At 42.7% G+C, this 16,886-nt stretch overlaps 1 protein-coding gene across 1 annotated transcript in view; it reads right to left on the reverse strand.

The window, feature by feature from the left end:
• Nucleotides 1-21: 21 nt before the first annotated feature.
• Ncbp3 (nuclear cap binding subunit 3) overlaps nt 22-16,886 on the reverse strand; it is a 41,513-nt gene continuing 24,648 nt past the window's right edge. Inside the window, exons 10-13 of the mRNA XM_048448701.3 lie at nt 15,415-15,700; nt 12,988-13,142; nt 10,834-10,995; nt 22-9,255 (exon numbers count right to left, since the gene is read on the reverse strand). Coding sequence (XP_048304658.1) covers nt 9,020-9,255; nt 10,834-10,995; nt 12,988-13,142; nt 15,415-15,700 — 839 coding nt within the window. The 3' untranslated portion in view covers nt 22-9,019. The remainder of the gene's footprint in view (nt 9,256-10,833; nt 10,996-12,987; nt 13,143-15,414; nt 15,701-16,886) is intronic.

Raw genomic sequence — 16,886 nt, forward strand, 5'->3', positions numbered from 1 at the left:
AAAGTAGACAATCAAGTGACCTTAATGACTACATAAAAATCAATTTTATTGTTTTTCACATGGAAAACTTACTTAGCCAAAGTTCTGTGAAGATTCAATGACACTCTGAACACTTCCACACCATCAGCTTGGTCTGACACTTGACTAGCTCTTACACAATGACTGGAATAAAGGTTACAATTCACCATTTCCCTCTGTACACCGCCTGGCAGAGATTATTAGCAGCTAGAAAAGCAGAGTTCCAGGTCTGATGACTTACTGCCACAGCATGGTGCAGAGCACCCTCAGGCTGTTGGACAGACCTGTCACAAGCTGCAGTGGCACCCGTAGCCAGCCCATCTACCCATCACTCCTCTATGCCCACCTCCTCCCAAATCCAAGGGCGTATGGTAGAACCACTCAAGGATTCTCCCAGGCCTGGCCCAGCATCACAAATCACACCCTTGGTAGGGTAGGAAAGCCTGGGATGGCAGCTCACTTGGGAACTCTGCAAGCAGCAAGACTGTTTCAGTGCCCATCCCAGGCACCTCGGGAAGCTGGGCAATGCAGATGGCTGAGAGCTTCACAGGGAGTGGGTGCATTTTCTGCCATCTCTGCAGACTCTAGAGGGCCAACACCTCCAGCACCCACCCAAGATTGTCAAGGCCGGTAACTACAACTTGCAGAGGGGCCCACCCAGCCCGTCTGATACTAATGCTTCCCCCACAAACCAGAGCCTCAGGCCCCGAGGTTAGGGGCGTGGCTTTGCTGTCTCATGTTCTGTTCTTCTGGCCTTCAGTCCTAGGCTGTAAGTTCAGAAAACACATACTTCAAGGAACCAACATGAATGCCAATCTTAAACCACTAACTAGACTGTATCCTTCCAAAATATCCATGCCATGAAAGACAAAGGATGGGGGCCTGTTCCTGTTACAGAACAAAGGCTGTCCACTACCTGATGCCAGATTAGATCCTGAACCAGGAAAAAAAAAATGCCTGAAATAGCATTACTAGACAGCTAGAAGCCTGAAGTCTGAACTACAAATAAGCAACTATTATACTGCCCAGACACTACATATTTCTGAACTTGGTAACTATCCTATGGACAAAGCACAAACCATGGTGAGGGTAAAGCGGAATGTGGTGTAAAATAGTTCAGTTTGGGGGTTGGGGATGGAGATAAGGGAAAGACTGAATGGTAAAACAAAATAGAGAAAAAATGTTCTTTGTCCTATCCTCAATACTACTGTGATTTTGCAATTATTTCAAGAGAAAGTATATAGAGCCACAGCAAACCTGAAATCCCAGTGTTCAGTAGGCTGTTGTAGGATTGAGAGCTCTAGACTAGTCAGGGTTCTAGGCTAGGCCAGCTTATGTAACAAGGAGATCCTGTCTCCCTGCTACCTCTCCCAAAGAGAAATTTGATACATGCTCAGAGAGAGAAGTGTGCAGCAGGAGGCAGTAGCTGTCTTGAGAGTCACAAGCAAGCAGGAAGTATGACACACAGCAGTGGAGGGGGCTGCCCTCAGCCTCCAGACAGAAGTGGTTCTAATCACTCATAGTTAGCCTTCCCTCAAGAAGCTGGGAAGAAAACATTTGAAGATGAGGATCACAGGGAGTTGGACAGGCAGAGCCAAGGTCACCTGGAATAACCTTTATCATAGGGTAGTGGCATCTCAGGGCTGATGGTGCTGATCTCAGAGGGAAGCAAAGGACTGAGCCCAAGGCTACATGGATGGCTAAGTTGCTGAGCTAGGAGCCAGAAATGACTGTCTCCTCCAGAACCAGGACCCTGAACTACAAATCCCTCTCTTTAGATCATAAGGTTTTGAGAATTTAAAAAGTAAAAATAGACTTGCATTCCCAGGTGCCTACAGTTGAACAACATCCACCTCCAAATTCCCGTATTCAAGTTCTAAACCTCAATGTGACTAGACTTAGAAATTTGTCTTTGAGGAAGTCACTAAGCTTAAAATAGGTCAAAAGGGTGGGGCCCAGTCCTAATACCATAGGGTTGTTGGTATGAGAAAGGTCACAGGCACACACAGAAGAGAAAGGCCACTTCCATCTGGAACCCTCTAAATGTCTGTTGTTTAAACCATCCATTCTGTGGTTATCTTGTCATAGCTGCCCATGCAAATTAGTGCCTTTGGGCAACCTTTTCAAATAGCTCCCAAATTAAAGACTGAACAGTGTGTTTGTATATACATGCACACATGTACACACACGAACGTATCATAGTGCATATATGGAGGCCAAAGGACAACCTGCATGAATCCTTCTTTCCATCATGTAGATCCGAGAGAATAAATTCAGGCTATCAAGCATGATGGCAACAGCCTTTCCCAACTGGTCCTTCTTGGCCCTTCATGACTGAAGGGCTGGAAGGGAGCATGCACTGGCTGTGAGATCAGGTGGGTCTCTTGATGACCTCATCTCCTTCCTATCGGTTACTCCCAATGCTACTTGCAAAGTACAGTCCAAGTTCCTCCCATCTCAACTACTGTGCACAAAGAAGAAACTTGAGGCCATCTCATTTGAGGTCTCCATTAATGGACAAGGAAACTAAGAGAAGAGAGGAAGGGACATGTTCCATCTTCTGGGTGTGAATGTGAGAGAGAGAACGAGTCCCTAGGATCTGCTCAGCTCTAGCTACCATGGCAGAAAAGGGACAAGTCACTGGATCCAACACTAGGAAAAGGAGACGCTATTTTTGTCAATGACATGAAGCTCTTGCTCTGTAGTCTACACTGGCCCTTATTGGTCCAGGGGTAGAGGTGTCTAAGGCACATGAAGTCTTAGCTTCTGAAGAATCTGATACAGTAGGAGGATCGACAGTTCTAGAGTAGACAGGGCTCTAGGCCAGGGCAGTTTATGTAACAAGGGGAGACCATCTAAGGCAGGCTTCTGAGGCAACAATTCCTTGACTGCTCCTAGAAACATCAAAATCCTGTGAAATGCTTATAGGGTTTTGTAGGAGTCAGGACTACTCTGTCTGCTACAATCTATCCTACAAATACAAGACTAGCTCTAGACATTTGCTGCAGGTCACATTATGCATTTTACAATCTGTCTTGAAGCAAAAGTACTACTCTCAATATTACCAAAAATACAATACTTTCTTCTTTGAGTTCTTACTTTTAAAGGGGGAGGAAAAGGCTCAGGTTCTAAGCTACATCTTACTAAGTACAGTTTAAAAGCAAAGACAGGCACAAGAGCTGCTACCTCCTGCCTCCTGTTCTGGGTTGCAGTCACCTATCCAGACAGGACCAGGGCTAAGAACTGGTTCAGGGTTACCTCTCTGGAGCTCCGACTTAGCCGCCAGCCTTCTTTCCTTCTATTCTAGGGAGGATGAATTCTTTTTTTGAAAAAAAAAAAAATCTCGGGAGAGGGAGAGGTTAAGAGTAACTCTGCTCTTGTAGAGGCTCTGGGCTGGGCTCAAGACTGTCTAATCCTTTTTCTTTCAGATACCGGTTAGATCCAAGCATGTCTTTCTGGTATTATGAACATTTGTTTTGTTTTTTTTTGAGACAGGGTTTCTCTGTGTTAACAGCCCTAGCTGTCCTGGAACTAGCTCTTGTAGACCAGGCTGGCCTCAAACTCACAGAGATCCGCCTGCCTCTGCCTCTAAGTGCTGGGATTAAAGGCGTGTGCCACCACCGCTCGGCTCCGGGTATTATGGACTTTCTAAGCCCACTTCTGGCCATTATATGGCTGAGGACAGTCACCTTAACTCAAGCGGCATGCCCTTTTCTGTTTCTTTCCCCTTGCTGTTTGCTGCGATTTACAACTTGCCTGGCAGCTTTCTTTCAAACCCCAATAAAACTGTCCTCAAGTTTAAAAAACAAAACGAATTCCCAGCAACCTTTCTAGAGCTGGATGAACTTCCGCTCAGATGTGGCAGATCATCAACATGTGAGTTTTCTGAGATCCACTTAGTGAGAGCTCCTTATTGCACACATGGAATATCAATGACTACTCTGGCCTGCTTTGCATCTGGGGAACTCAGCTAGAATCAAAAAAAGGCACAAAAAATGGTGTGCGAGCTGCGTTATCAAAGTCATTCATTTCCCAAATACTTCCGAAATTCTACTTACACTGGGCTGGCTGGTTCAGGGATACAGAGAAAATATCATGAAGATACCTGCTCCTTAGGAGCTCACAGGCTGGAAAGGAAAACAAGAACAAAACATGAAAATAAAGCATTCCATATACATGGCAGAAAAATGAGGCCTGGCCCATAAGAGGCACAGGCCTGAGGGTCGAGCTGCTCTTCTGGCTGGAAGTTTACAGTCTCACAAATGTTCATAGAGGACCTGCTGGGTCAGTATGGTGACAAGCATGGAGAAAGCAAAACCAATGTACAAGTCAAACGTGGTCCCTGCTCTCACGAGCTCACAGCCTAGCAAGCGTATTAACCAGGAATAGGAAGTGAAAGTCCAGTAATGTGTGCTGGGCTGGAGGCATGTGGTTTGCATTACACGAGTCACAGGATTAAACACGAAGCACTTGTCTGAAAAGTAAACAAACAAAACAGTTGCAAGGCGATGGAGCCACACTGTCTCCATCCTCCCCTCAGCAAGCTCAGGCAAGCTGTGTGGGAAACCCCAGACATTCTTTGTGCTTCCGCTGCTCCTGTGGTCCAAGTTCCCAAGCTTCTTAAAAGTGACCTCACTGAGTGTGGTGACACCAAAACAAGGGAGCATGTGCATGACGTGGTCCTAAATTGCAGGTCCAACTACTTCACCTAGTACTCAACCAAATTAAGAGTAACCCTTTTCCACAAAGGTAAGAACTACAAGAACCTTATGAAGCTGGTTTTCAATGTGGCACCCGCCTTGGGATTTCCAAGAGGTATTTTGATTAGATTACACTCTTTGTTTTTCGAGACAGGGTTTCTAGGGTTTCTCTATGGCTTTGGAGCCTGTCCTGTAACTAGCTCTTGTAGACCAGGCTGGCCTTGAACTGATTAGATTACACTCAATTTTAATGTTGGGCACTGACTTAGGATCCAACCCTGGAGTCAGCTAAGATTCCTTTATAGCAATACTGGGACACACTCACAAGGAAACCAGTATTGAGAAATGCCTCTTAAAATCTTGATCATGAGAGAAATCAAGAAGGCAGTCTGGAAAAAAATAAGAACAGGCCACAGATACTGCCAGGGGCCATCCTGACCGGCTCCACAGGCTATCAAAGAAGTCTGGGATTTTACTCCAGAAGCGAGGGTGAGGTTCTGCAAAGGTTTCAAGCAGAGTAACAATAAGATCAGATTGATATTTTAAAAGTTCATCTTGTTATACATGAAAGTATGCCCAACACAGCCAGGCATGGTGATGCACACCTTTAATCTCAGCACTCAGGAAGTAGAGGCAGGCACATCTCTGAGTTCGAGGTCAGCCTGGTCTACAGCCAGGGATAGACGGAGAAACCTTGTCTTGAAAAGCCAAGAAATAAAATAAAATAAAATAATGGGGGAGGGGGGATGAGGAAGAGGAATAAATAATGGCCAACAGCACTAGTCATTAGGAAACTGCAACTCAGAACCATTCGGGGACTGGGATGTAGCTCAGTGGTACAGCACCTGTCTACATGTTCAAGGTCCTGGGTTTGATGCCCTACACTGCAACAAAACAAAACATTGTGCGCACGCATACACACACACAATACCGCTTCACAGTGAAAAATGAGTATTGGAGAAGATACGATAAACTGGAATCATGGGAATACAGCTTGGCAATTCTTCCAAAGACTAAAGGTAAGAGCTACCATGATCCATAGATTCCGTTAATTTCAACATTTGGGAGGCAGAGGCAGGTGGATCTCTGTGAGTTTGAGGCCAGTGTGAGCTACAAAGCAATTTCCAGGACACAGAGAAATCCTGTCTCGAAAAACCAAAAAAAAATAAAATAAAAAATAAAAAAAATAAAAACACACACACATCCATGAAGCGGAGCTGCACATAAATACTCACAGAAGCCTATTCATGATAGTCTCAAACTAGAAACCACAGAATGCCCATTAAATGAATAATAAATATGCAGATAATTTAAAAAACTGAATTAAAAAAAAAAGCACTGAGAAGCACATTGCTGGCACACCTTTAATGCCAGCACTTAAGCAGAGGAAGACAATTTCTGTGAATTCAAGGCCAGCTGGTCTACATAGGGAGCTTGAGGGGCCAGGGCTACACTATATATACACACACACACACACACACACACACACACACACACACACACACACACACATATATATATATATATATATATACAGAGAGAGAAAGAGAGAGAGAGAGAGAGAAGAAACAGGGGGTAGAAGGAGACTTGAAATGGCATGAATGAACCTTGAAATAATGTAAATAGACACATAGCATAGGACATTCATGAAATGTCCATAATAGGCAAATCCCCAAGGACAGAACAATTAGTAGCTGCCAGGTCTGGGAAGAGGTAAGGATGAAGGATGAATGCTAGTGGGGACAGGATGTTTTTGGTGATGAAAGTGTTCTAAAGTTGATTATGATAATGGTTACACAACCCTGTAAATAGCCTACAGCCAACTGAAATGTACACTTTAAATGGATGAACTGCATACTACGTAAATAATCTCTCAAGCAAAAATTCACCCCAGTTACATCAAGAATGGAGAGGGAGAACTGAGAGAGGCTGCTGCAGAGAGGGAGGACAGAAGCAGGGAAGGACTCATGGGTTCAGGCTAGAGGTGGGTCAGAAGCTGTCCGGCCCCTCTATAAAGAGGGGGAGTAGGAAACAGAGATGAGGTATCTGCGATTATTATCAAGCAGCAAAAAGTGCATTTAAAATCTTCTACACGGAGTAACCCCATATGTACAGAAAGTACCCTGGATAAAGTATACCCAGCTGTCTGCTAGACTATCCTGACTATCCACCGTCATTCCTAAGCATACAGGGCTCAAGGTATTGAAGACCCGAGCAGCTCCAAGTACAGGCTGGAGAGAGAGGCTGGGAAGGCCATCACTACCTATCTTCCATAAAGTCCTCTCCTCATTTCTAGGAGGAGTCTTACAAGTGCTCAAAGGCCCTAGGCAAATGGGTCTGGATTGGTGGATGGAAAGCATCATAACTGAGGAACAAAACGAAAGCCGAGGGAGTTGCCTAAGCCCTGAGGAAACCATGTCAGGTGGGTAGCACACAAAGATCTCCAACCCACTGACAGAACCACAGCCAGTGCTTAAGCACAGATCCGCCCTGTCTTCCTGACACATTGCCACCTCAACAGAAAACATGCTACAGACACAGCTTCAAGAATAACAAAAATACCAAATAGATATCAACAAAGCCAGAAACTGTACCAGACCATTTACTTGCTTCATGTGGAAAGGAAAGCTCAGGACCACTGGGCAGGGTCTGGGTTGGCATCCAGGTCTGCTCTCAGGCCCTTTTTCTTTTCATTCTACCAAGTCTGAACCTCTAAGAACATATCTGTGAGCCACACAGGGCAAGAGAAGCTTAGAAACCTTAGAGGCCTTAGGTCTGAACTAGCAGAGAAAGCAAAGCTACCTCTTTCTAGGATCCGTAGAAGCCAAACAACTTTGGTTACATGGGGGGAGGTTAACCAAATAATACATATGACACAGGTTTGCTACAACTTCAGTTCTTAAGCCCTTCTGCTTCTTTTCTTATGACACTGTTCATTCACAATGTAGTCAACTACCAATGGGACATGTGCTCAAACACAAATCAAGTGCTCTATGGATGAGAACAACCCAGCACGTGAAGAGCGTGACATCCCAAAGGGACAGTGGCTCACCATCATCTAACTCCAAGATTCTAATGTGCTTAAGTGAAACATCAGTTTTACACCTGTAGAGGAATACATTATTAAATATTGCAAAGTAAAAGTCAGATGAAAGGCCGAATAATCAACTGACTTTCCATGGTAAAAGAATTTGAAAGAAGATTAAAAATAAACTAAAAATTTCTGAAACTATTATCTTATTTGCTAGTTTTGAATAAGTCTTCAATGACAAATCAGAGACAAAAGAATGAATTATCAACCCATGCCTTCTAGAAAAGTTGTAATGAACAAGAATCCATTGCAGATGGACAGGTTTTCCTACAGTGGCCACAAAGCAAGTTGAATTCATGTACAACAGACCATACAATTAGTATCATTTAAAATAAAGACTCTTCTCTTTGCCTTCTTCCAAAGTATATAATGTATATTTAACAACACAAGAGACACCACTTGAGCTTCCCCTGTAGTCAACAGGAGGAATATCCACATATAAAAATTAAAAATTTAAACTTTTAAGTCATTAATAGTTTTTGAACATAATACAGACTTAGAAATTGTTCAATATTAACCCAAGACCCCATCCCTAAGCACATAAATCAACTTCAAATTCAGAAGCTAGAGCTGTCTGTCCCTAGAAGTCCCACAGCACTACCTTGATCTTCACATCAGGCTAACAGCCAATAAAGGGCCCTAACAGAAACTCCCCAAGGAGGAATGGAAGCCATTGCTGCTACATTTCTATCTACCAGGGAGGGCAGACGCAGCCAGGTCAGGTCTGAGATTCAGCCCCCATACTAAGGTCCTGGAAGGCTGGGCGAGCAGCTTCCCTCATCTTCCCCCAAAGACTGTCCAATAAGCACCTGGGAACTGACTTTTCTTGGGAAAGGGTGCTGGCAAGAGCTGTCAGAGCCAAGGCAACAGTGAGAAGTTCTCTGCTCTTTGGATGAACCGTGTAAAACATTTCTTTTAAAAGACACAATGTTAAAAATATTAAGAAAACGTCTACAAAATCTGGAGGGTTGCCTTTTTCTCCAAGGGTAAAGCTTGTGGGGTGGTGGGGAGAAGACTTGAGGGCCCAGAACTGTAGCTCTGCAGCACAAGACAGAGATGCCCTTCAACACTCATTACACTCCAAAACTGTCCTACTGGGACAGCAAGAGTTCAGGGTGCAGGCAGGAGGGAAGGGCGCCAACTGTTCCTACTGTGTGCCCCACCCCACATAAGAATGTCAGATCTGAGGGCAGCTGCCAAGGCCAGGGCATCAGGACTCTGCTTCTGAACCAGAGCTACTTTCCCGGCTGACTTCAATCTGGAGAGACGGCAAGCTATCTAGTCGACTCTTTTTCTGGCGAGATTGTTCTTTCTCCTTAATCAAAGCACCCCATGCCCTCTGAAGCTCCGAGTCATCTTCCTCAGCACCAGACGGCCTGTGATCCACTTTCTTCATGTTCTTTTCTTTGGTCTTGGGTGTAGATCCTAAGCGAGTCCATAAACCACCTGTTGGGGTGAGAAGACACCTCAGTTTGGCAGTCAATACCGAGCACCAGAAAGTCCTGAGGAAGCAGGTGTACTGCCAACACCCGCCGTGCAGAAAACAGCAGAGGCAGTTGGCACCAGTGTGCAAGTGGACGGTTTGAGACTCAATGAAAGAGGCTCAAAACAGGTGGCCCCACACCAAGCAAAAGACAATCACTTTAGACTTTCCTGACACACTTGTCCCTCTCCTGGTGAGAGGCATCATGCTCCACGCTCATACCACCCCAGTCTGCTAGGAACTGCAAGCTCTAACATTCTGCAAACTGAAGGGTCTACTTTACTATGACGATTCTCAGGCTTTCAGCTGACTTTTAATTTTTAAAGAGTTTTATTGAAGTGAAGAAATGGCTCAGCCATTAAGAGCTCTTGGCCTTGCAGAAGACCTGGTTAGACTCTGAACACCCACACGGCACCATACAACAGTCCATAACTCCAGCTCCAGGGGATCCAATGCCCTCTTCCAACCTCCAAGGGCACCAGTACATATACACAGTACAGAGACAAACATGCAAGCAAAACATAAAAATCTCAAAAAGGGGGAGTGTTTTATTAAAATAGAACAAATAAAAGTGTTTAGAATGTGTTGGCATAGATACACTCCAAAGCAATCAAGCTCTATTTATGAAGAATAAGGTAATCATGGAAGAATTACTATTGAAAAAAGCTACACGAAAAGAATTAGATATATGTGTGGACAAAGTACATAATGTAAAAATAAAAAGAAGCAAGGGTGTTGTGAAATATTACTTTAACTACATAAAGATGTGTTATATTTATGTTGCAGAACATTACTTTAACTATGTAAAGGTGTGTTACATTTGTTTATGCTGCATTTCTTTAAGATGTAAAGATATGTTGCTTTGCCTGCCTACTGATTGGTCCAATAAAAAGCTGATCAGCCAATAGCTAAGCAGTAGAAGGATAAGTGGGGCTGGCAGGGAGAATAAATAGAAATCTAGGCTCAGGAAAAAAACGAGAGAAAGAGAGACAGAAGGACATACAAAATGAAAGAAAGATAAAAAGCCCTGAGGCAAAACATAGATGAAGAAAAACAGGTTAAAATAAGTTATAAGAGGGCTGGAGAGATGGCTCAGAGGGTAAGAACACTGGCTGCTCTTTCAGAGGTCCTGAGTTCAATTACAAGCAACCACATGATGGCTCATAACTATCTATAATGAGATCTGGTGCCCTCTTCTGGCATGTAGGCATACATGCAGACAGAATACCATACAAAATAAATAAGTAAATCTTAAAAAAAAAATAAGTTATAAGAAGTAGCAAGAAATGAGGCTAAGCTAAGGTTGAGCATTCATCATCAACAAGTCTCTGGGTCATGATTCGGGAGCTTGTTGGTGGCCCCAAAAGAAAGTCTGATACACAAGGATGTGTTCCCGCTTCTCCTTTCTAAGCTTCCTATAGGCATGATGCTGATGCCAACAAAAGCAGTTACGCTAACTGCAGAGAAATAAGCACTGACTCTACTTCTTACAATCACTGCTATCCATTCCTTCCCACCCATCAGTGTGACGTGTTGCTCACCTGATTTCCTTTCCCGAGTATCAGAGTAGAGGCCTTTAACATCTTGCCTGGGAACACCTAGCCTACTATGTACATCCGAAGAGGGTTCTCTCCGAACCACTTGATTACTACTAAAAGCCTTTTCTGGAGAATATGGTCTTTTTCCTAACCGTTGGCGAATATCTGAAAAAAAGAGAAAAAGTGTACCTGTTACCAAGCACATGTGTTTTACTATAAGTACCAACCACCTAGGATTTTTGTCTTAGCTATAGTTTCTTTTGTTGTTATAAAACATAACCAAAAGCAACTGGGGGAGGAAAGAGTTCATGTCACTCACACTTAATTTAACAATTCATCATCAAAAGCAGTGAGAGCAGGAACGCAAGCAGGGAAGGAACCTGGAGGTAGGAACCGATTAAGGGGCCATTGAGGAGTGCTATTTACTGGCTTGCTCATCCTGCTTTCTTATCCCACCTGCTTTCTTATAACACCAGCCCAGGGGTGGTACTGCCCACAGTGAGCTGGGCCCTTCAATATCAACTATTAATAAAGAAAGCGCACCACAGGCTTGCCCGTAAGCTACTCTGGTGGGGGCATTTTCTCAGTTGAAGTTCCCTCTCCGAAAATGACTCTAACTTATTTCAGGCTGACAAAAAACTAGTCAGTACAGCTCTCTAAAGACCCAACCCCAGATCTTCCACAATGAAGGCACAAGTTCTGGCATGAGAAGGCTTCTAAAGCCAGTTCTGTACATAATTGATCTTGCTTCTCTTAGGAAAACTTGGATGCAGAGGCTATCAGCTGATTGTTTGAAGCAAAAGTTTTCTTTCTTCCTTTTTTCTTTTTTGGCAGAACCAAGCAAAACTAAATATCACCACAGATTTTTCAGTTAACAATACTGCAAGCTCCCCACAATCCTTGGACATACAAGACATTCTCAATAAACTTAATACATTTAACCAACAAGTATGAGTCCGGCAATAGGCCAAGGATAAAGGAACCATGTCCTAAACTAAGTGCATTTCTCCTCCAAGTCTGTCAAAAAGCTGCTGAGCCTGAGGTTTCCACTAGCAAACAGCAGCCATATATTCATCAGCCTCAAGCCTTGAGTCAGCTTTTGACATCTTATGTGAGCCACCCTCCCTGCAGAGCTCAGGCTGAGCCTCCTTCTTGGTTTCTCTTCCATCCTTCCTCCTCCCAAGGTCCCATTCTCAGCCTGTCTTCACCATCCCTGGTAAAGTTCTGCCCTTGTTATCTTGGTTTTTATGCCCATTATATTCTATTCCTCCAAAATCATCTTTTTAAAATAAGAATCAGATTATTCCCCATCTGGAAAGATAGTTCATCAACTGCAGTCTATCCCCTGCCAAGACCAAGATCCAAAGCTATTTTCTCCAAAAGCCTTCTCCAATTCTCCCAGCAGATCTATGGCAGGTGACTTGCACACGCTAGACTAGTAGCCACAAGCACACCCACACACTGTTCTATCAGGGTTTACTCACATACACAATCTAGTTCACACTTAACCATGTATCTCACCATGGTTAACTTTATTGGTTTAGAGTATAAAATATACCAGGGAAATAATACTATGTATTATTTAATATTATCTATTACTTCAGACAAAAGTACTAAAAGCTAGTTTTGCCAAAATTTGATTTTATTTATGTTCTCATAAATCCAATGCCTCATTAAAAATTTAGCTAAACACAATGAGAACAATTAAATCAATTCAGAAGAGCTTACCTTGAGCCCACCTGCTTTTGGGAGCTCAGAGTGTCACACCTCCGAGGGGAAAGGTATCCTGGCAGTCAGAAGCCCAGGACTACCACAAAGTCACACTGCACAACAAACCTCACACAAGAGATTTATTGGGAAAGCCATAAGAGGGTGGCTGTCTCTGCTTGGGAGAGAAGCAGCAAAGAACTGAGCAGGAGGCAGGCTTAATAGAGAATTTCTTGTAGGAATGGAACTTTCCAGGGTGGCCTGGAATTGGTGGGATTCTGCCCCAATCTTGGGGTTTTTTACCTTTATAGGGCGGAGCCTGGCCACCTGCATCCCAAGAGGCAGGAAACTGGCCATTACAATTGTTACAGTAGTTTGGTGGCCAGGCCTGGCTGGCCACTGGAGAGCTTACAAGAAGGAAGACAGAGCACAAAGAAAGAAGAATAGTACCTGGTTTGGTGCTGCCAACGGCCGGTCGTGGACCCGAGTGCTGACGCTTTTCATCTAAGAGATGTCGGACATCTGCAAATTTCTCAGGTAGCAATTTGTTACCGATTCGATTTTTTATATTGCTGGTCGATACACTATCTGCCCTCATAGAGTTCCTGTAAGTAAAAAAAAAGCAGGGAGAACACAAGTAACCAACTTCAACTGTGAGACAAGGTACAAGCAAAGTCTCCTACTTCAGAGAAACTCAACCTGAGATGACACTATTCCCTTACAAGAGCACTGATAATAGATAGCTCACTCAGAACAGGACCAACACGCTGTGAAGAGATGGTGATGACAGCAGGGTGATTTCCACATGATGCCTGGGTACTTTATCAGAGAACACAAAACTAACAGTCACCGTCTCCAAGGGCAAACAAACGTAGACAGATGCTTGCAAAGAGGCTGGAACTCTGCTCACCCAGGTGCAATCTGGATGCTAGTCTATAACCTCCTTCTTTAAAGAAGATACTTCACTGTCTACAGACCGTCCTACCATGAGAGCACTACTCTGCTGCGATTTTCTATTAGGTAGTTCTACGAAAACTAAACACAAAAATGTGAACAAGGCCACACAAATCAACACTAGAAGCCCCTTTTCTTCCTATCGGCGAGTACTTCAGAAAGCCCAGGCCTGGTGGTGCAGGCTGCAGGCTCAGTTACTTGGGAGACTAAGGTAGAACACTGGATGATCACAGATTCACATCCTGCCTATGTTACATAGCACATTTATATCCAGCCTACTTGGTTTAGTGAGATACTGTCTCAAAATTTCAGAAACTTTAAAAAAAATCTATACTTATTGAATCAGCTCATTAAAATAACTATGTTCTCTGTTCAGAGGTCCATAAAAATTAGGACAAACAATAGTTTCTAAACCCAGTAAGAGTATGAGTCACAGGCAGTAATGTGGATAAAGCCCTAGGAAGGAAAATCTAGCAACACATACAGATTTTTAAATACATGCATTTTTCTTTTTTTTTTATTTTGATTTTTTGAGACAGGGATTCTCTGTGTAGCCCTGGCTGTCCTAGAACTTGCTCTGTAGACCTGGCTGGCCTTGAACTCACAGAGATCAGCCTCCCTCTGCCTCCCAAGTGCTGCGATCAAAGGCCTGTGCTACGTCCACCTGGCAACACATGTACCTTAAACACATGTATCTAGCAACACATAAAGGTTTTTAACCACATGTATTATTTTCTATAACAAGGCAGACATTGAGGAATCTATTTTGCTAACATAATATTAACAGAAACATCATTAACTATTAAAAGGGATTAGTTGTGGTGGAGTATTCCTGTAATCCCAGCACTCAGGAGGCTGGGGAAGAGAATGAAAACACAAAGCCAGAGCACTGAAACTCAATCTCAAATAAATAAATAAATAAATAAATAAAAATAAATAAATAAATAAATAAATAAATAGAACCAGCAAGATAGCTCTGCAAGTAGGGGTACTTCCTTCCAAGTCTGAGCACTTATGTTCAACATTCAAAACCCACATGGTAGAAGAGAACCAACTCCACAAGGTATCCTATGACCAACACACATGAACTGTGGTAGAGTCACACATAAAAAATAATTAAAATAAAAAATTTTATAAGTAGTTAAATAAATGATAATAGTGTTAAACAATGTACTACATATGACGGAAGAAATAACAGATGTCTGGAAATAAAAGTGGTTTTCACTTTTTATACTGTCTATGCGACAATAGAGAAAAAATTGGATGCTTCCATCAAATACCAATAAAGGAATAAAAATTAGGGTAAAAATGATTGCAACATGAAGAGGGACTGCATTTGTAATTACCATGTAAAAATCAAATTACGGGGCTAGAGAGATGGCTCAGCAGTTAAGAACATCGGCTGCTCTTTCAAAGGACCTGGGTTTGAATCTCAGCATTCACGTGGCAGCTTACATACATGGGTAACTCCGGTTCCTGGGGATTTGATGGCCTTTTCTGACCTTCAAGGGCATTGCATGAATATGGTACACAGATATTCGGGAGGCAAAACAGTTATAAAACAAAAATAAATATTAAAAAAAATCAAACTACAGAGTAAGAATATATCTCAGTGGGAGAGTGCTTTGCCTAGTGGTATGTACAAAAGAGGTCTTCTGTTCAATCATTAGTATTTCCAAAACAAATAAATAAATAGATAAATAAATAAACAAGTAAACTTGATTTAAAGTTAACATCATTAAAAAGAGGAAAAGTATTAGTTGGGAGGCGGTGGCACACGCCTTAATCCCAGTACTTGGGAGGCAAAGGCAGGCGGACCTCTGTGAGTTCAAGGTCAGCCTGGTCTACAGAGCAAGTTCCAGAACAGCCAGAACTGCACAGAGAAATCCTGTCTCAAAAAAACAAACAAAAAAAGTATTTTACCTAATACTTTTCAACTGAGATTCCACTTCATCTGCATACATGGTCATCTTCATGCTTTTCTTTGGGGAGGGAGTGGAAATCATCTTCAGTTCTAGATCATAGTCCATCTCATCTGAGTCTGAGCTGCTCGCACTAGACCGCCTAGACACGCTCCGCTCACGGGGCTGCTTGAGAGTAGGGAGTTCCTCATGGTACTCCACCACAACCCTGTCATCTGCATCCATGTCTTGGTCCTCTTCTTCCTCTTCCTCTTCTTCAATGGGTTCCTCGGGAACATTCACTAATCCTGAAGAAATTTAACCCAAAGGTTAGAACTAAACTTAAGGCTAAACTAACAAGCATGATTTCTATTCTACATTGGTAAAAGAAAAGACTATGGCCTCTTAAACTGTACTGGAGTATTTACCATCTGTAAAAGTGCCAAACTGGAAGTGATTCTTACTCTTATTTATTTATCCAAGAGACTGGATAAAACATGAATGTACTAAACTCATGTACAATATGAGCAATCTTCATTATTCTTCATTATTTTTGAGTTTTATATTTATAAATCTGTCAGATTTATTTGTGGCTCCTAAATCAACACTCAAGGTACTGTCAAGAACACATGCAGACTGACAGAAAACTAAGTGCTTCTTCCTAACCAAGGCAACAGCAACACCACCTTCTTATTCATGACTCATACTGTAAGCAAGGTCCTTTTCAATTTATTAACCACTATGTTTTCACTTTTTGTGCGTTCTCTTGATAATTTTACTGCTTAAAAATGGTCCCTGCTGGGCAGTGTTGGCACACACCTTTAATCCCAGCACTTGAGAGGCAGAGGCAGGTGGATCTCTGTGAGTTCGAGGCCAGCATGGTCTCAGAATGAGTTCCAGGACAGGCTCCAAAGCCACATAGAGAAACTCTATATCAAAAAACCAATAAACAAACAAATAAATAAAATGGTCCCTGAGCTGTAAGTGGTGGTCTATGCCTTTGATCCCAGTATTGAGAGGTAGAGGCAGGTGGATCTCTGAGAGTTCAAGGCCAGTCTGGTCTACAACACAATGTGTTCCAGACACAAGGGCTACAGAAAGAGACTCTGTCTCACAAAAAAAAAAAAAAAAGAAGAAGAAGAAAGAAAGAAAGAAAGAAAGAAAGAAGGCAGGCAGGCCAATTAAATACAGCGAGTGAAGTGTTGTTTAGTAAAAGGTGAACCTCATAGAAAACACCAACACTACATAAGCCTTGTTCAGGCATGGGTTACACGCTGTCATGCTGTCAGCTGTTAATTCAATGCCAATTAATTAATAGTGCATATTAAATCAGCTGTCTTTAAATAGAAAAATGGGCACAGCAATGTTACACACTGATTAGTTGATAAAAATAGTGTGACCAGATGTTTTGTACAATTCAATATTCACTAATTCATTGTTCAGTGTAACTTCATGCCACGTGATAGCCCTCAATAATAAAAATCAACATTACAG

Source organism: Myodes glareolus, chromosome 9 (genome assembly GCF_982192425.1).
Source record: "Myodes glareolus chromosome 9, mMyoGla1.1, whole genome shotgun sequence".
Lineage (NCBI taxonomy): Eukaryota > Metazoa > Chordata > Mammalia > Rodentia > Cricetidae > Myodes > Myodes glareolus.